At 48.0% G+C, this 27,986-nt stretch overlaps 2 protein-coding genes and 1 long non-coding RNA gene across 4 annotated transcripts in view; 2 read left to right on the top strand and 1 right to left on the bottom strand.

Annotated features, from left to right (window-relative positions):
* The window catches only part of LOC120996541 (oocyte zinc finger protein XlCOF7.1-like), a 30,939-nt gene extending 26,149 nt beyond the window's left edge, over positions 1 to 4,790 (top strand). Inside the window, exon 10 of the mRNA XM_040426510.1 lies at positions 3,883 to 4,790. Coding sequence (XP_040282444.1) covers positions 3,883 to 4,421 — 539 coding nt within the window. The 3' untranslated portion in view covers positions 4,422 to 4,790. The remainder of the gene's footprint in view (positions 1 to 3,882) is intronic.
* Positions 4,791 to 4,962: 172 nt separating this feature from the next.
* LOC120996544 lies at positions 4,963 to 7,265 on the top strand. Its single transcript, XR_005777801.1, has 3 exons — positions 4,963 to 5,773; positions 5,921 to 5,934; positions 6,473 to 7,265. It is a non-coding gene; the product is annotated as an uncharacterized LOC120996544 (long non-coding RNA).
* A 2,444-nt stretch (positions 7,266 to 9,709) lies between these two features.
* On the bottom strand, positions 9,710 to 27,565 carry LOC120996540 (histone-lysine N-methyltransferase PRDM9-like). Of its 2 annotated transcripts, none has more exons than XM_040426509.1 (10): positions 27,333 to 27,565; positions 25,075 to 25,225; positions 16,406 to 16,591; positions 16,205 to 16,328; positions 14,108 to 14,194; positions 13,633 to 13,739; positions 12,750 to 12,819; positions 12,393 to 12,493; positions 12,144 to 12,210; positions 9,710 to 11,912 (listed from the first exon to the last, which is right to left on the bottom strand). In XM_040426509.1, exons 2-10 carry the CDS (start codon positions 25,207 to 25,209, stop codon positions 10,981 to 10,983), a joined length of 1,809 nt encoding a protein of 602 aa, XP_040282443.1. In that variant the 5' UTR covers positions 25,210 to 25,225; positions 27,333 to 27,565; the 3' UTR covers positions 9,710 to 10,980. The 2 variants fall into 2 exon arrangements, with proteins under 2 accessions (XP_040282443.1, XP_040282442.1); XM_040426508.1 differs by having other exon boundaries at positions 27,384 to 27,565.
* Positions 27,566 to 27,986: the final 421 nt, after the last annotated feature.

Here is a 27,986-nt window from a genome sequence, read left to right as displayed (position 1 = left end):
ACTGCTGTGGAACATCCAGGTTCTCTTGTGCAAACTGTAAACGTGCAGCAATGTTTTTTTTGGACAGCAGTGGCTTCCTCTGTGGTATCCTCCCATGAAATCCATTCTTGTTTAGTGTTTTACGTATCGTAGATTCACTAACAGGGATGTTAGTATATACCAGAGACTTTTGTAAGTCTTTAGCTGACACTCTAGGATTCTTCTTCACCTCATTGAGCAGTCTGCGCTGTGCTCTTGCAGTCATCTTTACAGGACGGCCACTCCTAGGGAGAGTAGCAGCAGTGCTGAACTTTCTCCATTTATAGACAGTTTGTCTTACCGTGGACTGATGAACAGCAAGGCTTTTGGAGATACTTTTATAACCCTTTCCAGCTTTATGCAAGTCAACAATTCTTAATCGTAGGTCTTCTGAGAGCTCTTTTGTGCGAGGCATCATTTACATCAGGTAATGCTTCTTGTGAAAAGCAAACCCAGAACTGGTGTGTGTTTTTTATAGGGCAGGGCAGCTGTAACCAACACCTCCAATCTCATCTCATTGATTGGACTCCAGTTGGCTGACACCTCACTCCAATTAGCTCTTGGAGATGTCATTAGTCTAGGGGTTCACATACTTTTTCCACCTGCACTGTGAATCTTTACATGGTGTGTTCAATAAAAACATGGTAACATTTAATTATTTGTGTGATATTAGTTTAAGCAGACTGTGATTGTCTATTGTTGTGACTGAGATGAAGATCAGATCACATTTTATGACCAATTTGTGCAGAAATCCATATAATTCCAAAGGGTTCACATACTTTTTCTTGCAACTGTATATCAGCAGTGGAGAACCTATGGTACAGGGGCTGGAGGCGGCACTCAGAGCCCTCTCTGTGGGCACCCACACCCCAAAAAAGTCTATGGTGTACCAATATGCCTTATAGCCCATTCAGCCGGCCATAGTGCTTTGCGGATCTGCAATTTGCGGACCGCACATGGCCGCAACCATAATAGAAAATACCTATTCTTGTCCGCAGGACAAGCTCTATCTTCTCCGTGGAGCCGTGGAACTGAACCACGGATGCGGACAGCACATGGTGTGCTGTCCACATCTTTTGTGGCCCTATTGAAATGAATGGGTTCGCACCCGTACCGCATATGGCCGTCTGAATGAGCCCTTAGACTTGTCCTGCCATACATCAGCGCAGGGCGCACTGTGAACGGCACAGGCAGCGCACTGAATGGAGGCAGGTATTATAGCTAAATGATAAAGTACATGGAAGATATACAGTCAGGTCCATAAATATTGGGACATGGACACAATTGTAACATTTTTGGCTCTATACACCACCACAATGGATTTGAAATGAAACGAACAAGATGTGCTTTACCTGCAGACTGTCAGCTTTAATTTGAGGAGATTTACATCCAAATCAGGTGAACGGTGCAGGAATTACAACAGTTTGCATATGTGCCTCCCACTTGTCAAGGGACCAGAAGTAATGGGACAATTGGCTTCTCGGCTGTCCCATGGCCAGGTGTGTGTTAATCTGCCTCAGCCTCTGAGAAAAAGCCTCATTATAAAAGACACGGTAGCGACGTGGAAAGCAGTACGCAAAGAATTCGGGTTGCCATATTCCTTGTCCAAACATATGTCTATTTGGGGACACCCCGAATTCTTGGAAGGCAGGTTTAACAAACAGTTCCAGGAATGGAGACTTAAGAGAGTACGAACTGTAACGGATTTATGGCACAGTACAAACCGCCGTTATCTTAGATTTGAAGAAGTGTGTGCCAAATATGACTCAAGCCCTAGTCATTACCTGGCATATCTCCAAGTGTACAACTTTTTAAAAGCCCGAATAATTGACCTTGGGAAGGAGTTCCCCACAAATAAACTCGATCTATTGTGTCGTACAGACTTTACCCAATTGTCCTTATCAGACCTACATGGTAGACTACAGGCGGTTCGGCTGGAGACCTTTCCTTTTCAACCATTCAGGGCATGGGATAAAGAACTTAATGAGCAGGGAGTCCAAGATAACATTTTGAAGGGTTGGTTGTGTCTCAAGAAGATAACTCCCAATGAAAGTTGGCGGGAAACACAATTTAAAATAGCTCTCACAGAGCTATATATGGGTTCTACAATACACGGTTAACTGTACAAGCTAATAGGATAACACATTGTCCAAAATGTCGGGTGGAAAACACCAACTTGCATCACGGGTTGTGGAATTGCCCACAAATAGTAGAAATCTGGAAGACCTTCATACAGTGGCTAAAAGAAGTAATGCATATTACGATTCCATCAACTCCAGAATTAATTATGTTTCACTATTACCCCGAGGGTGAGCAATTAGCACAGATAATACATGCGTGTATCATGGCAGCAAAACGCTGTTTACTTAAGAATTGGTTACTCCAGTCGACCCCCTCAATCAGGGAGATTATCACCCAGGTGAAATGGTGCCTAAATAGGGAATTCTCTTTGCGGCAGAGCAAGGAACAGAAAAGCTAATCAAAAAGCTTATGACCAGATGGAGGGGTTTTATCATTAATGTGTTGGAGCTCCCTGAAATTAAAGAGCTCATGGACCCATTAAAACATACAACCTGGTATTTGATGGAGCAGTTGAAGGGTACTCTGGGTAAATTTCCTGCCGAGAGACAAACTGAATAAAATTTGGTTTATAAAAAAAAAAAAGAACACTCTCCAGGAGGTAGGTGTATGTGTGTCAAAGTCAACAATCAGGAGAAGACTTCACCAGAGTGAATACAGAGGGTTCACCACAAGATGTAAACCATTGGTGAGCCTCAAAAACAGGAAGGCCAGATTAGAGTTTGCCAAACGACATCTAAAAAAGCCTTCACAGTTCTGGAACAACATCCTATGGACAGATGAGACCAAGATCAACTTGTACCAGAGTGATGGGAAGAGAAGAGTATGGAGAAGGAAAGGATCTGCTCATGATCCTAAGCATACCACCTCATCAGTGAAGCATGGTGGTGGTAGTGTCATGGCGTGGGCATGTATGGCTGCCAATGGAACTGGTTCTCTTCTATTTATTGATGATGTAACTGCTGACAAAAGCAGCAGGATGAATTCTGAAGTGTTTCGGGCAATATTATCTGCTCATATTCAGCCAAATGCTTCAGAACTCCTTGGACGGCGCTTCACAGGGCAGATGGACAATGACCCAAAGCATACTGCAAAAGCAACCAAAGAGTTTTTTAAGGGAAAGAAGCAGAATGTTATGCAATGGCCAAGTCAATCCCCGGACCTGAATCCGATTGAGCATGCATTTCACTTGCTGAGGACAAAACTGAAGGGAAAATGCCTCAATAACAAGTAGGAACTGAAGACACTTGCAGTAGAGACCCGACAGAGCATCACCAGGGATGAAACCCAGCGTCTGGTGATGTCTATGCGTTCCAGACTTCAGGCTGTAATTGACTGCAAAGGATTTGCAACCAAGTATTAAAAAGTGAAAGTTTGATTTATGATGATTATTCTGTCCCATTACTTTTGGTTCCTTAACAAGTGGGAGGCACATATGCAAACTGTTGTAATTCCTGCACCGTTCACCTGATTTGGATGTAAATACCTCAAATTACAGCTGACAGTCTGCAGGTAAAGCACATCTTGTTAGTTTCACTTCAAATCCATTGTGTTGGTGTATAGAGCCAAAAATGTTAGAATTGTGTCCATGTCCCAATATTTATGGACCCGACCGTATGTACTGGACTGTAGTATTCTGGGTAAATTGCGGTGTTGGCGCTTGTGATAAATAAGAGGGTTGCAGTTTTTGCACTGGTATGTAATATGTAGGATTATAGCGTTATATTGTATTATGTTATATATATATTATTATATACAGTAACTCATTATTCTCGCTCACTGTAGGTCCGGCCGGCTCCTCGCTCACCGCGGTGGTGATTGGTCACTACTCACAGACCGAAGACCGATTCCCCAATCCCTCAGACCCGGCTGTCTGTCAGAAACCCCCCAGCGCTCATCCTCTGTTCTTCTGCTCCATCTGCGGCGTTGACTTCAGCTCAGAGACGGCATTTGCCGCTCACCAGCGACTCCACACGGAGGAGAAATCTTACGACTGCGCTTACTGCGGTAAATCCTTTAACCAGCGCTCGCGTCTCCTGTCGCACAAGAGGAAGCACACGGGGGAGAAGCCGTTCTCGTGTCCGGTGTGCGGGAGATGTTTTGCAGAAAGATCCGCGCTCGTTACTCATCAGCGGATCCACTCCGGAGAGAAACCCTTTAACTGCAAAGAATGCGCCAGGAGCTTCGTCCAGAGATCCAGCCTCGTCAAGCACCAGCGCATTCACACCGGCGAGCGGCCGTTTGTGTGTTCTCAGTGCGGGCGCTGCTTCTCCCAGAGCTCCAATCTTGTCCGACACCAAAGAATACTCCACCAGTTTTTATAGACCCCCCCCCCCCCCATCTGTCTGTTATTTATAATGCCCCCCCCCCCTGTTTGTGTCTCTGCTCTAAATCGGAGGAACCATTTTTTAAGGGTGGCTAAAGATGAGAATGCAACTGGTTAAAGGGATTTTCCCAGACCTATAATGCCCCCTAAATGCCCGGGCCCCTCACACAGATTGTACTTACCCAGCTCCCCTGATGCCCGCTTAATAAAACATACAGGGGGAAAGGACATTAGCCAATAGCCGGCTGTGACGGAAGCGTCATCCGCGATGCTAGGGAGGCTTGTTCCCATTGCGGCCTGCTATTGGCTGAGCCCCCCCCCCATCGCGCGGATCAAAACATCCGTCAGAAGTGGCGCGGGTGCCAGGGAGTGGGGTAAGTACAATCTGTGTGGGGGGCATCATAACCCCTCTAATTCGTAGCTCAGTGCCTGGACACTTTAGGGAGGGTTGGGTCGTTTCCATCACTTACAGTTCCTCTTTGGATTTTAAAGGTATTTTCCAGGAGGATAGGTCATCAGTGTCTGATCGGTGGGGGTACAACCACTGATCAGACTCTAGGTGGTATGCAAGCTACACTGCGTGACCAAAAGTATGTGAACCCCTGAACATCATCACGTCGTGTTCCAAATTCACGGTCTTTAAAGGGTCTTCTCATCTGAGCCATTGGTGGCATTAATCTAGGCTCTGGGACCCTCACCTATCCCCCAAGCGGAGACAGCAACCATCCAGTAGCCGAGCGAGCTCACCTCGCATGGGGGCCTGTTCTGGAGATAGGTGCGGCTCCCACCCGTGTCTATCCTTGCGACCTCTCACCAATGTCTCCGCTGGGACAAGCCCTTTAATAAGGAAATAGTTTCCCCTAGATATTTTAAACACGATCGGCCGGATTTTCGAGCGTTCAGCCAGAAGTGCGTTACTCCAGTTGGGTGTTGATGGGGTTGGAACTCCGTTAAAGGGGTTGCCTGGCCTAGGAGCAGACGATGCCAACGGTCAGAATCTGTGCCCAGTTTAAACAAACCCACTCACCGGTCTGCGGTTCTGTTCTTATCCTTCAGGTTTCAGTCTCCACTGGTCCTGTGACTGCAGAACCCAGTCACTGGCCTCAGCGGTACACGTGCTAGAAGGCTACGTCCGGGACGTGCTTGTGATCATTGCTTGGTCGCACCAGTCACCAGATGTTTTTGGTCTGGCAGAGAACAGAAGAGGCTTGGAAAGGGGGCGGCGGTGCGGCACAGGCGAGTGGGCTTTTCTGTATTGGGGCCACTAGCAACTATGCTGGACAACCCCTTTAAGGCTAGGGCTACACGACGACATGTCGCGCGACAATGTTTATAATGCTAGTCTATGGTGTCGCACTGCGACATGCAACACGAAAGTCTAAAAAAAAAACATCCTGCGACTGTCGACAGTACGACACCATAGACTATATCATAAAAACGTTCTTCCCAAGGATTGTGTTCTGAAATAGGAGAGGACATTTTCCAATCTTTCAAAAGGGGTTTTCTGAAATGTTAATATTGATCAGTATGTGATTGGTGGCGGTCCGACACCCAGGACCCCCGCCGATCCGGGTCACACTAGTGTTATTGCTGGATCCGGCAGGGTTCAGCAAAAAACGCTTCCGTTACTGATAATACGACCGTCTGCACCCGTTTTGAACGGATCCGGTTGTATTATCTTTAACATGGCCAAGACGGATCCTTCACGAACTCCATTAAAAGTCAATGGGGGACAGATCCGTTTTCTATTGTGTCAGAGAAAACGGATCCGCCCCCATTGACGGTCATGACGGATCCATCTTGCTCCGCATCCCAGGACGGAAAGCAAACCGCAGCTCTCCGGTATGAGAACGGAACGGAATGCATTTTGGAGCGCTCCGTTCTGTTCAGTTCCGTCCCCATTGACAATGAATGCGGACAAAACGGAAGCGTTTTTTTCCGATATTGAGACCCTATAACGCTAGTGTGAGAGTAGCCTGAGCTGCGATACTATACAACGTACAGCACTGTGCTTGGTGAGCAGGGAGAAGACTGCTGCACTGACAAGAGCAGCTGATTGGCGGGGGTCTCGGACCCCCACCAATCACGTACGGATGACCTATCATGACAATAGGTCATCAATATTAAAATCTCGGAAAATCCCTTTAACTTGACAACAAGTGACCCACCTCCATAGAACCATCTTCCTTTTCCATGGAATGGAGTATGAGGAGACCCCAACCCATGGGCCTCTTCAGCGAGTGTCGTACCCGAGAGCCCTATGGATTTCGGCACTGGTTGGTCCTCTCCTGGACATCTAGACCTGCCAGTAACTGCTCTTACTGGTGACCAGTTGGCATGTGCGGGGCAGGAACGTGATGAGCCGAGAGGTGGTTGGTGTCTTCACCATGACCCGGTCTACTACTGGACCTCGTGGTAGGAGGGGGGCACATACTTTTGGCTACAAGAAGCTCTAGGGCACCAGTAGAAGGCGATACATCCTAAGGGCATCCTGGAAACACAGCATCATAAGGATCTGACCCTCAGACCCCCGGTTGGGCTGGGATTGGCCGCATTGTGGGTGTCTGAACGAGGCCTAGTTAGTATTGGGCTCGCCTGTTAAATGTCTGCCATGTCTCGGTGGGGGCGCTGGATGGTCGTGGAGTGATAAGCTGCATTTTAATGAAGATCGATATCACCCCCAAAATGGCTGTCTCTGCCTGTACATAGTGTGTAAAGAACCTGATACATGTTTTTATATCACCTGCTGCAGCTCTGGATGTGACTGGAGTATAGGCCACTAATAAAGCTAATTATTGCCAGCATTATGTATATGGAATTTAAGGAGCCGCTTATCCAGTAAACTCGGACGCTTCACATATACATTTTTCCCTTAATGGGGCTGTGCATGAATTGTGGGTGGGGGGTGTCACCTGGCCGGACCTGTAAAGGAAGGACACTTAAAGGGGCTGTCTCATCATGGACAATGGAGGCATAATCGCTAGCATGGGACCCGCACTTATATCGAGAACGGAGCCCCGCAAGGTGGTGGCTGGAGGACTCCAGTCCGGCCACCACCAAGCCGGCTCCCCATAGAAGAAAATGGGAGCGTACTGAGCATGCGCAGCCCCCGCTCCCATTCATTTCTATCGGGCCGAGCCAGCGCTTGGCTATTTTCGCCGGCCCCATAGAAAATTAATGGAGGGAGGCTGCGCATGCGTAGTGGGCCCTCCTTCACTTGCGGGGCTCCGTTCTCGATATACAAGACAACGGGGGCATACCCTAGTGATCTGCCCCCATTGTCCATGATGAGACAACCCCTTTAAAGGAGTTCCTAATGAGTGCGATTGCTGTTTTACATAGTACCTACCCTCCATCGCGCCTACGCTGCCGCCGTCTCCCTTGTGCGCGCTGCAGGCCCTTCCTCTGGACGCGGCCGCTTCTTTTCCTGTATTACAGTATGCGGCTGCGGGAGGGTAAGTACTATGTAAAATATCTTCTCTCCACAGGTTATTAGGGACAGAACCCGGAGAACCCCTTTAACAATAAGCTGATCAGGAAGTTTTTCCTGCCTTCAGCTGTAATCTGGCCGTAAGTTGTCCGTTTCCCTGCAGCTCCCCCACAGGAGAAAGGAAGTATTACACAGAGTCCATTCTTGGCTTCTCTGGGTAAGGGCTCATGCAGACGACCGTATGTATTCTGCGGTTTGAAAAAAAATACAGACGACGTCTGTGTGCGTTATGTATTCTGCGGATCAGAACAGCTGGCCCCCGACTATCCTTGTCCGTAATGCGGACAATAATAGGACATGCAGACATACGGACAAACAATGCACACAGAGCAACTTCCGTTTTTTTGTGTGCGGACCCATTGAAATGAATGGTTCTGCATACGGTCCACAAAAACGGAACGGACGCAGAAAGAAAATACGTTCATGTGCACGAGCCCCAATACAGGGCAGGGCAGGTCCTCCAGCGAGACAGACGCTCTTTATAACCGCTCTCCCCTCCAGCCAAGAGGTGAGGGTCCAGTTGTCAGTGTGCAGCAGACATGTCCTTGTTCTCACGGCGCTGTTACAAGGTTGCGGCCGGACTGTAACCATGACGACAGCACAGCGGCGCCATCTTGTGTGCGCTCTACGCTTTAATGATAAATAAGGCAACATAATATCTACAAAGAAAGAAAGGACACAGAAAGGTTCTCCGATCTGAGGCTGGAGCGGCCGTCACCCTACCGCGCGGGCCGGATTCTCCCACCGGCCAATGAATATGAAGTATAAGAAAGGTGTGCGGGAAATTAGCCGCGAGCCGCTACAATGTCTGTGGGGTCCCTGGTGTTGTCCGCGGCTGCTCTTTGGTGTGGGGGGGGGGGGCTCTTCAATAAATATGGAGATCAGATTGAGTCTCATGGATCCTCTAACACAGTGATAGCATAACGCTTGGATAGGGACCCGCTCCTATCTCCAGAACGGGGCCCCCGAAGCGAACAGAGAGCGGTCACACACGCGCGGCCAACCTCTGCTCTCCGCTATGGAAGTTCTGAAAACAGTTGAGCGCTGGCTTGGCTACTTCGGGCAGTCGTGTAGCAGCGCGCTCTCCATTCACCACTACAAGCGCGCTGGTACTCATACAAATTAATGGAGAGCACGTGCGCCCTCCTTCACTTTGGGGTCCCCATTCTGGAAATAGGTAGGTGGGGGTCCCACCCCTGGGGTCTGCTCCTATCCGACATTGGTGGCTTGTCTGCAATGTGACAATACTTACCTGGTCCCCCCCGACACTGGTTTCCTCCCGGATCACTCCACGCCGTCTTCGCATCTCCCCTGCCTGCAGAAATCAACAGAGGGGTGCGGCCCATAGTGGGCCGCGGCGGTGACCTGCCCCCTTGCGTCACGTATGATGTCGCACACGACGCAAGGTGGGCAGCTCATCTTGATTTCTGCAGGCAGGGGACGTGGAGCAATCCGGGAGGAAACTAGCGTCGGAGGCCAGGTAAGTATTATCAATATGGGGGTCCGGGCGCTGAATGGAGAGGGGGGAAGGTAATTCACTCTTGGATAACCCCTTTAAAGTGAGTTTCTGTTCCTTTGCAAGTAAATCTTAAAGGGGTTGTCCCATTAAGACAACTTATGCCTTAGCCGCAGTATAAGGGCTCATGCACATGACCGTATGTATTTTGCGGTCTGCAAAAAAAACGGATGACGTCCGTGTTGCATCCGTTTTTTTGTTGGATGCATTGTAACAATGCCTGTCCTTGTCCGCAAAATGGACAAGAATAGGACATGTTCTACCCTTTTGCGGAACAGACATACGGACACGGAATGCAGACGGAGTAACTACCAGCGGTCGGACCCCCACCGACCGATCACTTATGTGGATAAGTTGTCTTAATGGGACAACCCCTTTCCAAGGACTGACCAGATTAGATAAACACGGCTCTTTTCTACTAGACACACTGCCACACCTGTCTACAGGGCACGTGCGGTATTGCAGCTCAGATCCTTCCAGCTGCAGTACCAGGCACAGCCCATGAACAGGGGTGGCACTGTTTTCTGAAGGAAGCGGCCATGGTTTTCTAATCCTGTACAAGTTCTGGAACTTTTAGTATACCTTGTTTCAGTTCCCTTTCATTTCAAGATCTCTGCTTGCCGTCAGTGAAGGACCGGTGGTAATAAAGTAATATGACCTAGACATTTCCAGCAGGTCTCTTGGGAAAAAAAACATGCAGATCTGATCCTGCCCGGATGGAGATCTGGGGAAACCGACAAGAAACCCCGAATCCGCACCTTTCAAATATACTTTATGTTCCCCTTTCAAGACCTCTGCTTGCTGTCTGGCAATAGGAGCATTCTTGTTTACATCCACACAGACTTAACCGTTCTCACCGCTGAGGTTTTGTTACACTTGTATCCATTTTGGACAATCCTTTGTGAGCAAAACATCTCAGCGGCACAAATCTCTCGACAGATGGTTTGTTACAATGTATCAGTGCGGTGGTCAGTCTAGGGGTCAGGATTTTCTGGACTGATGTTCTAGCAGCCATATACATTAGAGTTGGACATTTCGGATTTCAATATGCCCGATCCTGTGGTCCCTCCTCTCCACAACACACGCATGCTTGGTCAGGCTGAGCATGCATGTGTGTGGGGGATCTGAAGGGACAGCTGTTCAGGCGAATGTTATTTGATTCTACCGTGTAAGGCCGGCTCTATAGCTGTACAGGTTTTCAGCCGCTGGATGTAAACAAAAATGCTCCTATTCACTGACAGCAAGCAGGGATCTAAAAAAAGGAATCAATACATAATGTATGTTAAAAGATGCACATCTCTGCAAGGTTTGACGCTTTCCCCGATCCCTACCCCTAGTGCCACAGGGCTTTTTTTTTTTTTTTTCAAGGGACCTACTGGACCTACCACCTAGAACTGGGAGATCCACCTCCGTGCCAGCCCGCATCATGCATCGGGCCAATCGTCTCTCACTGATTGGTCGACTGCCCAGTGCATCACATCGGATGGATCAGCCCGGTAGTCACCGCTCTAGTCGACCTCGTGCGCTCCAGGAATACAACTCCCACCGGGATCAGGACACGGAGTACGGTTCCATTGCATGGACCTTGCTGTGGGCCATAAGGGCGGACTTCTGCAGGAAGCATTTTCCGCAGGCCGAACAGGTGAAGGCCCTGTGTCGGTTGTGGAAGGCCTGATGAGCTTCCAGGACCGACCGGACCGAAAAACACTTCCCGCAATCGGAGCAAGCGAACGACTCCTTGCTGGTGTGGACGCTCTGATGGGTGATGAGGTGGCACCGCTGGGTGAACCGTCGGCCGCACTCTGAGCAGGCATAGGGCTTCTCTCCTGTGTGAGTCCTCCGGTGTATGATGAGACCCGTCTTGTCCGAGAGACACTTCCCGCAGTCCGGGCAAGCGAAGGCGCCCGTGTGGATCCTCTGATGCTTGACCAGGCTCGACTTCTTCATGAACGTCTTCCCGCACTCCAGGCACGAGAACGGCTTTTCCTCCTTCGTCACGCGTTTGGGTCGGGATTTCCCCACCTTGGACTCGGGAATGTGAAAAGTCCACTCGTGGACCACCAGGGAGGACTTATCCATGAAGCTCTGCTGACACAACACGCAGTGGAACGGTTTTTCGTGCGTCCTCTGGTGGGAGAGCAGGTCAAGTTCGTTTCTGAAGCCCCGCCCACACTGCAGGCATTTATGTAGAGCGGGGCTCTCCAGCAGTGGCGGTAAGTTTACGGCCCCACCTCCGTATTGCATTAGATGACTGGAGGAGGCATCTACTCGGGGGTTTTGCCAAAACAGGTGTGGTTGCTCTGTCTTGCTCCTCGGGGGCAGGGCCTCATTTAGAACAGACTTGGGTTTTACCATTACCACTACGGGGGGAGCGTCGCTGGAAAAACTCCCTTCTAGGTTACTTGGGTGAACTCCGTTTTTATGGTGGACAGGAATTAACAGGTGGGGGGAGTCAGGTTGGACTTTCCAGGTGGTGGGATGACCTGTAATAGATGTGGAAAGTGATTAGTGATCATCCCCATTTCCAAAAACCCTACATGATACTGGTGGAACCATGTAGTGATCAACCAACACAGGAGCCTGGCATAACAGGATTTGTAATTTCACTTGAAGCCCCGCCCCCGCGGAGCTGCTCAGCACTGTGAACATTGCAGGACACATAGTGTAGAGCATATGGTGGTATGTTACCACCAGGGCAGGGTTTCTTTACTCACCTGATCTGATCTTGGTAGGATTTGGTCTCTTCTTACGCCAGTTGGACACCACGTCTCCAGTTTTAGCCTGTAATACAAAAGCCGAGTCATAAGGATCACACGAGAGCGTGCCTGCCATGGTCTGACCCCCGAGTCCCCACTGCTTCCCTGCCAAGCAAATGCCTGTTAGAAAACCAGCGCCACAGCCGTCTGCAGGTTGTGTGTGGAATTACAGTGCGACCTCATTCACGGGAAAAAAGTTTCCTGTACCTGATATTTCTGTGGGATGATCTGGATATCACCATCTATACAGTCCTGGGAACGGACCGGGCTCCCACTTATTTCCGGGGGGTTCGCAGATTTAGGGTCACCTGTGAAAAATGGACACAAATTATTTATAAATCGCCACAGGAGGGGCTCCTGGGTTATTAATAATAAAGGGTTCCCTCTCTATAATTCGGGCCCTTGTGGCAGGTAAGATGTAGGACCCTCAGAGGTACATGTGAACGACCCCCATCATTTGCTCCACAACCTGTAAAATTCCTTTAAATCTTTGATAAAAGGAGAATTCTCATCAGATATTCTGGATTACTGGACGTTTTGCAGCCATATTTGACGTGGTCTCACCTGAGCTGATCTCTACGGGATCATCTTCCTCCTTAAGCGGGGGCGGTAATATCTCTCCTCCCGGAGAAGCCTGCCACATAAGAAGAAGACCTCACTTACTATACGTAGCGGAAGAGGCTCAAAGTCGTTAATATCCGATGCGCGGGGGTCTGACCCCCCCCCCCCCCCACGATCAGCTGTCCGGCACGGGAACTGGCACCGCCATGAAACCCGGCACGCCCACTACACTTCCTGCTGCACGCCCTAGGCTGATCGGTGGTGGGGATCGGCGCCAGACCCTCCCCTATCCTGGGATCATTCCTGGAAACCCCTTTAATCTCCTGCCATTTTCAGATGGGGATTGGCTAAAGGGCGGGGATTAACAATTTTGGAGTGGGGGGGGGGGAGGCTCCTGCTGCAGCCAGCTGTCTTACTGCCAGAGTCGGGACAGTGAGGGGGAGGAGGGGGGGGGACACAGAGAGAAGATTAAGGAAGGAATGGTTGGGAATTTTTAGTTTTTTTGAATTTTCCATGTTTCGTGTCCTCCTCTGAGCCGGAGCTGATGTCTCCATTCTGGGGGGATCACCGGTGTCCAATGAAATCACTGGAATGACCACAAAATTAAGCCATAGACTAAAATGGTCCCCCACTCTTGGCCAATGGGGGACACCGAGAGGGACCACATGTCAGCGCGGCCCGCCTACTGGACTCGACCAGCTGCTAAAGAGGCGCAGAGAAGCCCTCGCTGCTGGTACCAGGCCAAGAGGCCTCCACTTTGACCCCCTGTGGATGGAACAGCACTAGTACGGGGTCAGTGTGGTCACTTGGGGTGTCGTCGGTGCTGCAGGGAGGGGCACACGAGATCAGCGGCAGTGAGCACCGTAGGCTGGGGCGCTCCCTGTACCTGGTGATCCTCCGTCATCATCACCCCGCTATCATCCTCCTCCGGGCACTTCTGAGGAATGAGGGGGCTTGTGCAGCTTTCTGGGGGGTTCGTAGGAATGTCTCCACCTGTGAGGAACAGATATCGATATGACATCAGTAACTGTTAAATCAGGCTGATAAATAATAGCACCTCCCCCAAAATGGCTGCCTCTACTGCGCAGACCGGAGAAGCATGGAAAAATCGTACTTTGTGGGGCCATCTTTTAAAAAAATATTGCAGTTTTCACAATAGCCACTAGAGGGCATAGGGCTGCACTTCTGCTCCACTTCTCACTTTACAGCTGTGCTGTGCAGACTGAAAGCTACCAGAAGACAGGAGACAAGATAGGCAGGAAGGACAATACCACATGCAGCGTTATTCTGCACTAGTGCTGTACGCAGCGCCCCCTGCGGATGGATATATGATGCCACCGGATACCTTACACATCACTGACCTGTGGAGGGGGCGTCAGCAGCTGTGGTGGCCGCATCCTCCTCATTCAGCTCAGTGTCTTCATCTGCAGCAATAACCCGGTCACAGTCTGTGAGAAAGGACGAAAATGGGAATTTACACATCAGTGAACCCCCAATAGTGAACGTTCAGACAATGGTGGGAGTTGTAGTGTCACATTAGCTGCAGGTTAAACATAGCTGATCTAATTTCTATGTCCGAGCTAAGAAATCATAGCAGCACCAGCAGAATAGTGAGTGCAGCTCTGGAGTATAATACAGGATGTAACTCAGGATCAGTACAGGATAAGTAATGTAATGTAATGTACACAGTGACTGCACTAGCAGAATAGTGAGTGCAGCTCTGGAGTATAATACAGGATGTAACTCAGGATCAGTACAGGATAAGTAATATAATGTATGTACACAGTGACTGCACTAGCAGAATAGTGAGTGCAGCTCTGGAGTATAATACAGGATGTAACTCAGGATCAGTACAGGATAAGTAATGTATGTACACAGTGACTGCACCAGCAGAATAGTGAGTGCAGCTCTGGAGTATAATACAGGATGTAACTCGGGATCAGTACAGGATAAGTAATGTATGTACACAGTGACTCCACCAGCAGAATAGTGAGTGCAGCTCTGGAGTATAATACAGGATGTAACTCGGGATCAGTACAGGATAAGTAATGTATGTACACAGTGACTGCACCAGCAGAATAGTGAGTGCAGCTCTGGAGTATAATACAGGATGTAACTCAGGATCAGTACAGGATAAGTAATGTAATGTATGTACACAGTGACTCCATCAGCAGAATAGTGAGTGCAGCTCTGGAGTATAATACAGGATGTAACTCAGGATCAGTACAGGATAAGTAATGTATGTACACAGTGACTCCACCAGCAGAATAGTGAGTGCAGCTCTGGAGTATAATACAGGATGTAACTCAGGATCAGTACAGGATAAGTAATGTATGTACACAGTGACTGCACCAGCAGAATAGTGAGTGCAGCTCTGGAGTATAATACAGGATGTAACTCAGGATCAGTACAGGATAAGTAATGTAATGTATGTACACAGTGACTGCACCAGCAGAATAGTGAGTGCAGCTCTGGAGTATAATACAGGATGTAACTCAGGATCAGTACAGGATAAGTAATGTATGTACACAGTGACTCCACCAGCAGAATAGTGAGTGCAGCTCTGGAGTATAACACAGGATGTAACTCAGGATCAGTACAGGATAAGTAATGTATGTACACAGTGACAGCACCAGCAGAATAGTGAGTGCAGCTCTGGAGTATAATACAGGATGTAACTCAGGATCAGTACAGGATAAGTAATGTATGTACACAGTGACTGCACCAGCAGAATAGTGAGTACAGCTCTGGAGTATAATACAGGATGTAACTCAGGATCAGTACAGGATAAGTAATGTAATGTATGTACACAGTGACTGCACCAGCAGAATAGTGAGTGCAGCTCTGGAGTATAATACAGGATGTAACTCAGGATCAGTACAGGATAAGTAATGTAATGTATGTACACAGTGACTCTACCAGCAGAATAGTGAGTGCAGCTCTGGAGTATAATACAGGATGTAACTCAGGATCAGTACAGGATAAGTAATGTATGTACACAGTGACTGCACCAGCAGAATAGTTAGTGCAGCTCTGGGGTATAATACAGGATGTAACTCAGGATCAGTACAGGATAAGTAATGTATGTACACAGTGACTGCACCAGCAGAATAGTGAGTGCAGCTCTGGAGTATAATACAGGATGTAACTCAGGATCAGTACAGGATAAGTAATGTATGTACACAGTGACTGCACCAGCAGAATAGTGAGTGCAGCTCTGGAGTATAATACAGGATGTAACTCAGGATCAGTACAGGATAAGTAATGTATGTATGTACACAGTGACTCCACCAGCAGAATAGTGAGTGCAGCTCTGGAGTATAATACAGGATGTAACTCAGGATCAGTACAGGATAAGTAATGTATGTACACAGTGACTGCACCAGCAGAATAGTGAGTGCAGCTCTGGAGGATAATACAGAGTCAGTATCTACCATTATACGGTGATTATTACGTACCCGCAGGCACTGGAGGCTGATTATCCTCTGATACGACATCTTTGTAACATTCTTTATGTCCTTCCAAATATTCCCACTCCTCCAAGGAGAGGAAGACGGCGATATCCTCACATCTCACAGGAACCTGAGAGAAGCAGAAGAAAACCTGATGAAGTTCCTACAATTATCATTTAGTAGCTTCGGTGGAGACGACATGTTCACCTCTTGAGCCGTGGACTGGGTGTTCTCGCTCGGCTCTGGGGTCTCTTCCTCTGTGGCCTCCTCGGGGGCCGGTGACTGACATGGACGTTCCTCATTTGGACTCTGATCCTTGCTCGGTCCCTCTGATAAACATAACTGGCAGTCGTCTGGGGATCGGTCGTCCTGCTTCTTGCTCAGGACAAAATCCTGTGTGGGGAGAAAACTGGTGTCAGATTAGGGGGGACTTTTCGGGATCCAGATCACCGTCCACCTCAATATCCACTGTGCATCCAACATGGCAGGAACAGCGGGTGATGTGGATGGTGAAATACTGGCGGGCAGTGCATCATGTCTCATACTCTAGTCACATCCAGAGCTGCATCATGTCTCATACTCTAGTCACATCCAGAGCTGCATCATACTCTAGTCACATTCAGAGCTGCATCATGTCTCATACTCTAGTCCCACCATGCCCTTCTGTAGGCTGATAGCTGTCCGGGAATTATGGGAGTTGTAGTTTTGCAACAGCTGGAGGGCCGCAGGTTGAGCATGCCTGCTCTAGTCACATTCAGAGCTGCACAGATCTGTCCCTCAGATGTAGATATATGCACATCGGTAGTTTACTATACCCTCTGTTTTAGGCCTCTTTCACACGACCGTTTTTTTTTTTCTGTTTACGGGCTGTTTTTTTGCATTCCGTATACGGAACCATTCATTTCAATGGTTCCGCAAAAAAAACGGAAGTGTCTCCGTAGGCATTCCGTTTCCGTATTTCCCTTTTTCCGTTCCGTTGAAAGATAGAACATGTTCTATTATTGCCCGCAAATCACGTTCCGTGACTCCATTCAAGTCAATGGGTCCGCAAAAAAAAAAACGGTATGCATACCGAATGCATCCGTATCCGTTCCGTTTTTGCGGAACCATCTATTGAAAATTTTATGCCCAGCCCAATTTTTTCTATGTAATTACTGTATATGCCATATGGCAAAACGGAACGAAAAAACCGGAACAGAAATGGAAACACAACGGAAACAAAAAACGGAACAACGGATCCGTGAAAATCGGACCGCAAAACACTGAAAAAGCCATACGGTCGTATGAAAGAGGCCTAAAACTGAGGGTAATTCATATTAAATAAACTATTGAACATGATTAATAACATAAAATATCTCGCTAGTATATCTATAGATGATAACTAGAGATGAGTGAATTTCCGCTTATGAAATTCGTTCACGCTTCGTTTGTTGGTAAAAGGTGAATTGCGTTATGGATTCCGTTACCACGGACCATAACGCAATTCTATGACGGAACGCATAACGGAAACGGGACGGATCGGTTTTGCAGCCCATAGACTTCTCTAAAGGCATTCCGTCATAGAATTGCGTTACGGTCCGTGGTAACGGAATCCATAACGCAATTCACCTTTAACCACCAAACGAAGCGTGAAGGAATTTCCTGAGCGGACATTGTCTCATCTCTAGTTAGCAGGATGCCTGCAGACGTCTCGGTGTGCGCTGATGATGGAGGACCGTTATGTGGAATAACCATTTATTAGTCACAAATATCATTTCTTCTGCCCTTCGAAAATACGAATATAACGTAGTGAGAATAAAAACGTACAAAATTGTTAAGGAGATATTTCGGATTTTGCCACTGGCCAGGTTCGTGCATGGAAAAGGAAAAAGACATCACAGTCCGAGTCTGCCGTATCCCACCCCACACCATAAGAGGCCTCCTATCCATCTTCATATATCAATCATTCAATTATCATTAGGACCTTTTATAACAGTAGATTCAGTCGTCATAATCACCCCCAAATACCACCCAGAGGTTCTAATCTCCCTTCCGCTCCACCATCGCCTCTACTAATTCCTAGGCCGGTCCTAGTTTATCCGACCCACCCGAGTCCCATGTTCTATTGACTGAACCCCCTCCCCTTCCTCCAGTCCAGAGCCTTTTTTAGCATTACCACCCAATTTATCAGAGAACCCTCCATTGAATCAACTCTCCCCAGTACCAACTCCGCCCCGATCCATTTGGTCAAGTATCCAACTCCTCACAGCCCTACTATCACAGAATACACGGATCCGGTCCAACATTCCGCTACCCGCTCGTCCTCAGGAGAAAATGACTTCACTTTTACAGTCCGCTCTCCACGCCAAACCAAAGGAAAAGGAAAAAAAAAGACAAAAACATAGAAGACGCGGATGCAGAGGAGGCAAAAAGCGATCATGCACACAAAAAATCACGACCTCGTCAGGTCTAATTCAGGAGAGCCCACCGAACACCACAACCTCGTCAGGTCTAATTCAGGACAGCCCACCGAACAACACAACCTCGTCAGGTCTAATTCAGGACAGCCCACCGAACACCACAACCTCGTCAGGTCTAATTCAGGACAGCCCACCGAACACCACAACCTCGTCAGGTCTAATTCAGGACAGCCCACCGAACACCACAACCTCGTCAGGTCTAATTCAGGACAGCCCACCGAACACCACAACCTCGTCAGGTCTAATTCAGGACAGCCCACCGAACACCACAACCTCGTCAGGTCTAATTCAGGACAGCCCACCGAACACCACAACCTCTCAGGTCTAATTCAGGAGAGCCCACCGAACACCACAACCTCGTCAGGTCTAATTCAGGACAGCCCACCGAACACCACAACCTCGTCAGGTATAATTCAGGACAGCCCACCGAACACCACAACCTCTCAGGTCTAATTCAGGACAGCCCACCGAACACCACAACCTCTCAGGTCTAAAGGCATTCTTAACTTGTCTAAGTACATACTTCAAAGAGAAGAAATAGGGGTCCTCGGTAAGAGCCTCTCCTTCTGTCCTCCCGGTGGCCCAGACCTTTTCGAACTATTTGTGGACCTAAACCAGTTCACTCGGAAATTGACCCTACACTGCCAAAACACATCGATTCCCCCGACCCCAACAGTGGGAGACCCCCTAGCTATAGAGAACATCGACATGGAGACTCTAGTTGAGGAATTAACTAATGCACCGAGATCCACTTCGCTCTTAAACCAAAATCGACTCTCTATCCAGTGGAAAGCAGGGGGGGTCCACATTCAGAGACCTCCTCGAATTTGGTCCTCAACGATCTTAAGTAAATGATGAAGAAATCCCGCTCTCTGCTCCTAACCTCTCTGGAAGCCAACGTAAGGCCATTTTCAGTCTGGCTAAAAATAGAGATAAAATGTGGGGGATTGAGTCAGCACAACCTGTATGTAGGTGCACATCACTATGGCGAGATACATATACAAACGGAAAATGCAAATGTGATAGCACTCTATATCCAGCATTCTGCCCTGCCTCCATGCTGGATGAGGCATTGGTGTACATTTTGGCCAAAGCGTAATAAGCCACTCACCACGTCAAGGTCGCCTCTATGGAGTGGTCCCTAACACTAGTTCCTACCTGTTCATGGGCCATGACAGCCACACAAAGTCCAGGGAATGCAGGTGCAGCATGCAAGCCAAGCACACTCTGCTTTTAACCCCGTCCGGTGCCATTACAGCTTTCATCGGATCCAGGGATGCAAGTACCAACATGCACGCTGAGCCCACCATATACTTCTCCTGGAGCCAAATGGCTACTGGTAGGTTCTATATAAGCAGACTCAGTTTTATACTGACTTTAAAACCAGCCTCCAGGACAGATTGACTGGTCAGGTGTGCAATGACTCCAAGGAGATCGCCACGCCTCCACAATATATACTACAAAGAAAAAATGTGGGGGATTGAGTCAGCACAACCTGTATGTGGGGACATCACTATGGCGAAATACATATACAAACGGAAAATACAAATGTGATAGCACTCTGCATCCAGCATTCTGCCCTGCCTCCATGCTGGATGAGACATTGGTGTACATTTTGGCCAAAGCGTAATAAGCCACTCACCACGTCAAGGTCGCCTCTATTGAGTGGTCCCTAACACTAGTTCCTGTGTGGCTGTCATGGCCCATAAACAGGTAGGAACTAGTGTTAGGGACCACTCAATAGAGGCGACCTTGACGTGGTGAGTGGCTTATTACGCTTTGGCCAAAATGTACACCAATGCCTCATCCAGCATAGAAGCAGGGCAGAATGCTGGATGCAGAGTGCTATCGCATTTGTTTTTTCCGTAAAAATAGAGATAGTCATAAAAAAAAAAAAAACGCAGATAAGGGGGAGGGGTAGTCATTATGGGCTCTAGGTATTACAATAAAGAAGCCCTAAACATCCTTTCTGACGTGAACTATTATCAAAAACTACAGATAAATATAAGAAAAAGCTAACCGCCCCATTTCTACTTTCTTCCAAAAATACATAAGACTCAATAATCCACCAGAGTCTATGTCTGGTGGATCATTGAGAGTCTTATGAATTTTTGGAAGAAAGTAGAAATGGGGCGTAGAAGGGTGTTCAATCCGGGGAACGTGTCTCTCTTGTTTGCTTACTATTTTCTGTGCATATCCATGCGAGAACAACTGGAAGTTCTAAAATCTAGATTTTTTTGAAAAAGGGCACCCTAAGGCTCTATCAAAAAAGTGGAAAAAGAGAGAACCAGTTTGACTGTTTAGTATCCAAGAAACATATTAATAATAAAGATCCGCATACAACGTCTGAGGACGATAAATACAAATACAATTTCATAACATGTTATAATTCAGCACATCAAAAAAGGTAAGATATACTGAACCGACATTGGCCGACTCTCCGTAAAGACCCTATTTTGGAGGACAGTCTCACAACTCAACCACATCTTACATTCCGAAGAGCTCAGACTCTTAAAGATCTATTAGCACCCTCCGGCCCTAAGTGAAGTAAGCTGGCCACCATCACCGCCACTAGACTCCCCGCACTGAACCCTGGGCCAAAGGGCTCCTACAAATGTGGACACAAACGGTGCAAGTGATGGAATTGAGGAAGTTACTATCGCTACTTCTGGCGAGAAGGTTCTACTCCACAGTCGCATGGACTGTAGCACATCCAGTGTCGTCTATCTGCTCCAGTGCCCATGCGGGCTCCAATCTGTGGGCCGCACCACTCGGAATCTTAGGGATCGGTTGAATTCGCATCATTCCGACACTTTGCACAGGTTCACTCTAGCGACGCGTCCTTTCTCAGATTAACCCCCATAGAATGGGTCCCAAACTCCTTCCAACGCTCGTGCAGGAAGGAAATGTATCGGATTTTTCGTTTACTCCGTTTGGCCTTAACGAATCAGCGGAACACAATAATTACTGAGGGAATGATGATAATAGGAAATTTAATTCAACTTCATTTGTGTATCAACCACTGAAGAAGGAGCAATATGAGATTCGGCTAAGAACACGAGTTTGGATCCAAAACGACTGCTTCCTCCATCATCAGCGCAGACAGAGAAGTCCTAGATCTACGGAGTCTGCAGGTAAACTACTAAGGTTTCAAGCTAATCAAAGACCGACCCCCCCAACCACCTGGGACGCCAGGCGAGACGGGAGGAGCGGACGCAGCGCGGGACTCAAACGCTGAAAGTAGGAGAAATACAAACAGGGGACGATACATTCAAACTGCTGATCAACTCCTTCAGGCGGTAAAGTAACAACATGTTACATTGTATCACTCTGTACTCGTCAATAAGGTGTTGAATGAGAGACTTGTCTTCTTTTCCCTTTGTTACTTTCACACTAGCGTTTTTGTTTTCCGGTATTGAGTTCCGTAACGGGCGCACAACACCGGAAAAAACTGATTAGTTTTATCCCAATGCATTCTGAATGGAGAGCAATCCGTTCAGGATGCATCAGTCCAGTCCCACTTACGTTTTTTGGCCGGAGAAAATACCGCAGCGTGCTGCAGTTCTCTCTCCGGACAAAAATACTGAACACTTGACGGATCCGTCATTCATTTACATTGAAGTGTATTAGTGCCGGATCTGGCATTAAGTGTTCCGGCAAAACGGACCTTTAAAAATGCAAAAAAATATATAATATTTATACTGGATCCGTTATACATGTTAAGGTCCTTTAATCTTTCCTGGTAAGTTTTATCCTGCAATCCATGTAGCAGTTTAGTAGCTCTTCTCTGAACTCTCTCCAAAGTATCTATATCCTTCTGGAGATATGGTCTCCAGTACTGAGCACAATACTCCAGATGAGGTCTCACTAGTGCTCTGTACAGCGGCATGAGCGCCTCCCTCTGTCTACTAGTAATGCCTCCCCCTATACACCCAGCATTCTGCTAGCATTTCCTGCTGCTCTGTGACATTGTCTGCCTACCTTTAAGTCTTCTGAAATAATGATCCCTAAATCCCTTTCCTCAGATGCTGAGGTTAGGACTGTATCACTGATTTTATATTCTGCTCTTGGGTTTTTACGCCCCAGGTGCATTATCTTCCACTTATCAACATTAAATTTTAGTTGCCAGATTTTTGACCATTCCTCTAGTTTTCCTAAGTCCTTTTCCATTTGGTGTATTCCTCCAGGAACATCAACCCTGTTACAAATCTTTGTGTCATCAGCAAAAAGACTCACCTTACCATCGAGGCCTTCTGCAATTTCGCTGATAAAGATATTAAACAATATGGGTCCCAGAACAGATCCCTGAGGTACCCCACTGGTAACAAGACCTTGGTCTGAATATACTCCATTGACTACAACCCTCTGTTGTCTGTCCCTCAGCCACTGCCTAATCCATTCAACAATATGGGAGTCCAAGCCCAAAGACTGCAATTTGTTGATAAGCCTTCTATGTGGGACAGTATCAAAAGCCTTACTGAAGTCTAGATAAGCGATGTCTACTGCACCTCCTCCATCTATTATTTTAGTCACCCAATCAAAAAAATCTAGAAGATTAGTTTGACATGATCTCCCTGAAGTAAACCCATGCTGTTTTTCATCTTTCAATCCATGGGATTTTAGATGGTCCACAATCCTCTCCTTAAGTATGGTTTCCATTAATTTCCCCACTATTGATGTCAGGCTTACTGGCCTATAGTTGCCCGATTCCTCCCTACTACCTTTCTTGTGAATCAGCACAACATTTGCTAATTTCCAATCTTCTGGGACGACTCCTGTTACCAGTGATTGGTTAAATAAATCTGTTAATGGTTTTGCTAGTTCACCGCTGAGCTCTTTTAATAGCTTTGGGTGTATCCCATCAGGCCCCTGTGACTTATTTGTATTCATTTTAGACAGCTGACTTAGAACCTCTTCCTCTGTAAAGACACATGCAGCAAAAGATTCATTAGTCTTCTTTCCTAACTGAGGTCCTTTTCCTTCATTTTCCTTTGTGAACAGAAGTATTCATTGAGGCAGTCAGCTAGTTCTTTATCTTCTTCCATATACCTTCCTTCTTTTGTTTTTAATTTGTTAATTCCTTGTTTTAGTTTCCTTTTTTCATTTAAGTATCTGAAGAATGCCTTATCGCTTTTTTTCCCTGACTGAGCTCATTTCTCTTCTGCCTGTGCTTTAGAAGCTCTTATAACTTGTTTGGCCTCTCTCTGCCTAATCTTATAAATTTGTCTGTCATCCTCGTTTTTTTTTATAATTCCTAAATGCTATCTTTTTGTTTTTAATGATTTTGGCCACTTCTGCTGAGTACCACAGTGGTCTCTTCCTTTTTTTGCTTTTACTGACAAGCCTAATGCAATCTTCTGTTGCCTTCAATAGTGCCACTTGTAAGTAGTCCCATTTCTCCTGGACTCCAATGAAACTGTTCCAATCTGAACTTACTGCTACATTTTTTTTAAAATAATTATTTAGAAGATAACTACTAGTGACTATTTACTAATGGTTTGGAGGGTCCTGAACACCCACTCATCCAATATACAACACATCGTAGATTTATCACAGTGCTCTGGACCATCAGGTGCTTTTATTTATACCAATCGCTGTCATATATGTGTGGATACCATCTGAAGATATACTAGCGAGATATTTTATGTTATTAATCATGTTTAATAGTTTATTTAATATGAATTACCCTCTGTAGTAATCAGTGTTCATGTAGAGTAAACCCCCGATGTGCACCTACCTACATCTGAGGGACAGATCTGGGATATTTACTGCCGTCACCTCTAGCATTATTGGTACTTTATTAATATACACGGCGGACAGAGCACCCATATATTTTATCTGAGAGGGTGAGCCACTCTCATAGTTATTTAATGTCTCACACTCTAGTCACATCCAGAGCTGCATCATTTCTCATACTCTAGTCACATCCAGAGCTGCATCATTTCTCATACTCTAGTCACATCCAGAGCTGCATCATGTCTCATACTCTAGTCACATCCAGAGCTGCATCATGTCTCATACTCTAGTCACATCCAGAACTGCATCATGTCTCATACTCTAGTCACATCCAGAGCTGCATCATGTCTCACACTCTAGTCACATCCGGATCGTACTATCACCATCTTAACTGAGGTGGCGTAAAATGCTAATTGTGACTTGAAAAGTCTCAACTACATTGGAAAGAAGCTGATCCGTGGACTGGCGACTTTTTTTTTTTTTTTACGCCAAAAAATGTCATAGGGGGAATAATGAATTTCCGCCTACATCTCCGAAAACGCAGCAGAGCTCAGAATGTTCTATAACAGCAATGAACCAGCAGGGGGCAGCAGTGCAAGTTCCTACAGGCCGGGTGGAGACGAGAAAACCAGCAGAACTGTGAGTGCAGCTCTGGAGGTAGCCCGCAGACCTGGCCCTCACCTCTCCGGTCAGCAGGAATATAATCTCCAGGGTCAGGTTCAGTATCTTCTCGGTCACCTCCATCTTGTCCTTGTGCATCGTCAGCGAATGGCGTAATAACTCGGAAATGCGGCCGCGCTCCTTACAGATGTGCATGATCCCGAGGTGGGGGCTGAAAGTGACGGAAGAAATGACAGAGGCACAGTACAACTTCTCCAGGATCAGATAAACCCCCGCACAGTACAACTTCCACCACCTTGCATTCTGCATATACCTATAGAGATATATAGAGCAACCTGCACAGCACCAGTATGGGGGATCTGCGGGGGACACGCTGTTATGGGGGATCTGCGGAGGACACACTGTTATGGGGGATCTGCGGAGGACACACTGTTATGGGGGATCTGCGGAGGACACACTGTTATGGGGGATCTGCGGAGGACACACTGTTATGGGGGATCTGCGGAGGACACACTGTTATGGGGGATCTGCGGAGGACACACTGTTATGGGGGATCTGCGGAGGACACACTGTTATGGGGGATCTGCGGAGGACACACTGTTATGGGGGATCTGCGGAGGACACACTGTTATGGGGGATCTGCGGAGGACACACTGTTATGGGGGATCTGCGGAGGACACACTGTTATGGGGGATCTGCGGAGGACACACTGTTATGGGGGATCTGCGGAGGACACACTGTTATGGGGGATCTGCGGAGGACACACTGTTATGGGGGATCTGCGGAGGACACACTGTTATGGGGGATCTGCGGAGGACACACTGTTATGGGGGATCTGCGGAGGACACACTGTTATGGGGGATCTGCGGAGGACACACTGTTATGGGGGATCTGCGGAGGACACACTGTTATGGGGGATCTGCGGAGGACACACTGTTATGGGGGATCTGCGGAGGACACACTGTTATGGGGGATCTGCGGAGGACACACTGTTATGGGGGATCTGCGGAGGACACACTGTTATGGGGGATCTGCGGAGGACACACTGTTATGGGGGATCTGCGGAGGACACTGTTATGGGGGATCTGCGGAGGACACACTGTTATGGGGGATCTGCGGAGGACACTGTTATGGGGGATCTGCGGAGGACACACTGTTATGGGGGATCTGCGGGTGTGACACACAGTTATGGGGGATCTGCGGGTGTGACACACTGTTATGGGGGATCTGCGGGTGTGACACACTGTTATGGGGGATCTGCGGGTGTGACACACTGTTATGGGGGATCTGCGGGTGTGACACACTGTTATGGGGGATCTGCGGGTGTGACACACTGTTATGGGGGATCTGCGGGTGTGACACACTGTTATGGGGGATCTGCGGGTGTGACACACTGTTATGGGGGATCTGCGGGTGTGACACACTGTTATGGGGGATCTGCGGGTGTGACACACTGTTATGGGGGATCTGCGGGTGTGACACACTGTTATGGGGGATCTGCGGGTGTGACACACTGTTATGGGGGATCTGCGGGTGTGACACACTGTTATGGGGGATCTGCGGGTGTGACACACTGTTATGGGGGATCTGCGGGTGTGACACACTGTTATGGGGGATCTGCGGGTGTGACACACTGTTATGGGGGATCTGCGGGTGTGACACACTGTTATGGGGGATCTGCGGGTGTGACACACTGTTATGGGGGATCTGCGGGTGTGACACACTGTTATGGGGGATCTGCGGGTGTGACACACTGTTATGGGGGATCTGCGGGTGTGACACACTGTTATGGGGGATCTGCGGGTGTGACACACTGTTATGGGGGATCTGCGGGTGTGACACACTGTTATGGGGGATCTGCGGGTGTGACACACTGTTATGGGGGATCTGCGGGTGTGACACACTGTTATGGGGGATCTGCGGGTGTGACACACTGTTATGGGGGATCTGCGGATGTGACACACTGTTATGGGGGATCTGCGGATGTGACACACTGTTATGGGGGATCTGCGGGTGTGACACACTGTTATGTGGGATCTGCGGGTGTGACACACGGTTATGGGGGATCTGCAGGTGTGACACACTGTTATGGGGGATCTGCAGGTGTGACACACTGTTATGGGGGATCTGCGGGTGTGACACACTGTTATGTGGGATCTGCGGGTGTGACACACTGTTATGGGGGATCTGCGGGTGTGACACACGGTTATGGGGGATCTGCAGGTGTGACACACTGTTATGGGGGATCTGCGGGTGACACTGTTACAGGTTACTGCAATCACTGACTGCACACAAACACGCCCATCGCTTTAACCCACCAACAAAATGGTGTCCTGTCTCCACCCTGTCTTCACACTGACGACACTTACCGGCCGGGCTCCAGACACACAGGAGAAGATGCGGCGGCAGAAGAAGAACGCGGCCGGTCCAGCAGCTCGGTGACTTCTACCGGAATCGGCAGGATCTCAGCGGGGTGTTGTGTCACGTGATTTCGGTGTCATCACTCAGCGACTAGAAGGTCTCTCCTTACAATAACACCTAGGAACGTCGCCGCTGACTGAGCACGTGATCTGAACGTCATCAATCAGCGACCAGAACATTTTTTCCGTCCAAGGAGACTACAGAAAACGTCATCACTCTGCGTCCGCCGGCGCCGAGGAGACCCTTCCGTACAGTTATATTATGAATGCTGAGTACAACCTCCACCAACATAACATACTGCTGTATACAGATAATGTACAGTGCAGCCTCCACCAACATACTGCTGTATACAGATACTGTACAGTGCAGCCTCCTCCAACATACTGCTGTATACAGATAATGTACAGTGCGGCCTCCACCAACATACTGCTGTATACAGATACTGTACAGTACAGCCTCCACCAACATACTGCTGTATACAGATACTGTACAGCGCAGCCTCCACCAACATACTGCTGTATACAGGTATAATGTACAGCGCAGCCTCCACC

This window comes from Bufo bufo, chromosome 3, assembly GCF_905171765.1.
Source record: "Bufo bufo chromosome 3, aBufBuf1.1, whole genome shotgun sequence".
Taxonomy (NCBI): domain Eukaryota; kingdom Metazoa; phylum Chordata; class Amphibia; order Anura; family Bufonidae; genus Bufo; species Bufo bufo.
Note: the sequence above shows the minus strand (reverse complement) of the source record. Positions and strands in the feature narration are given on the sequence as shown.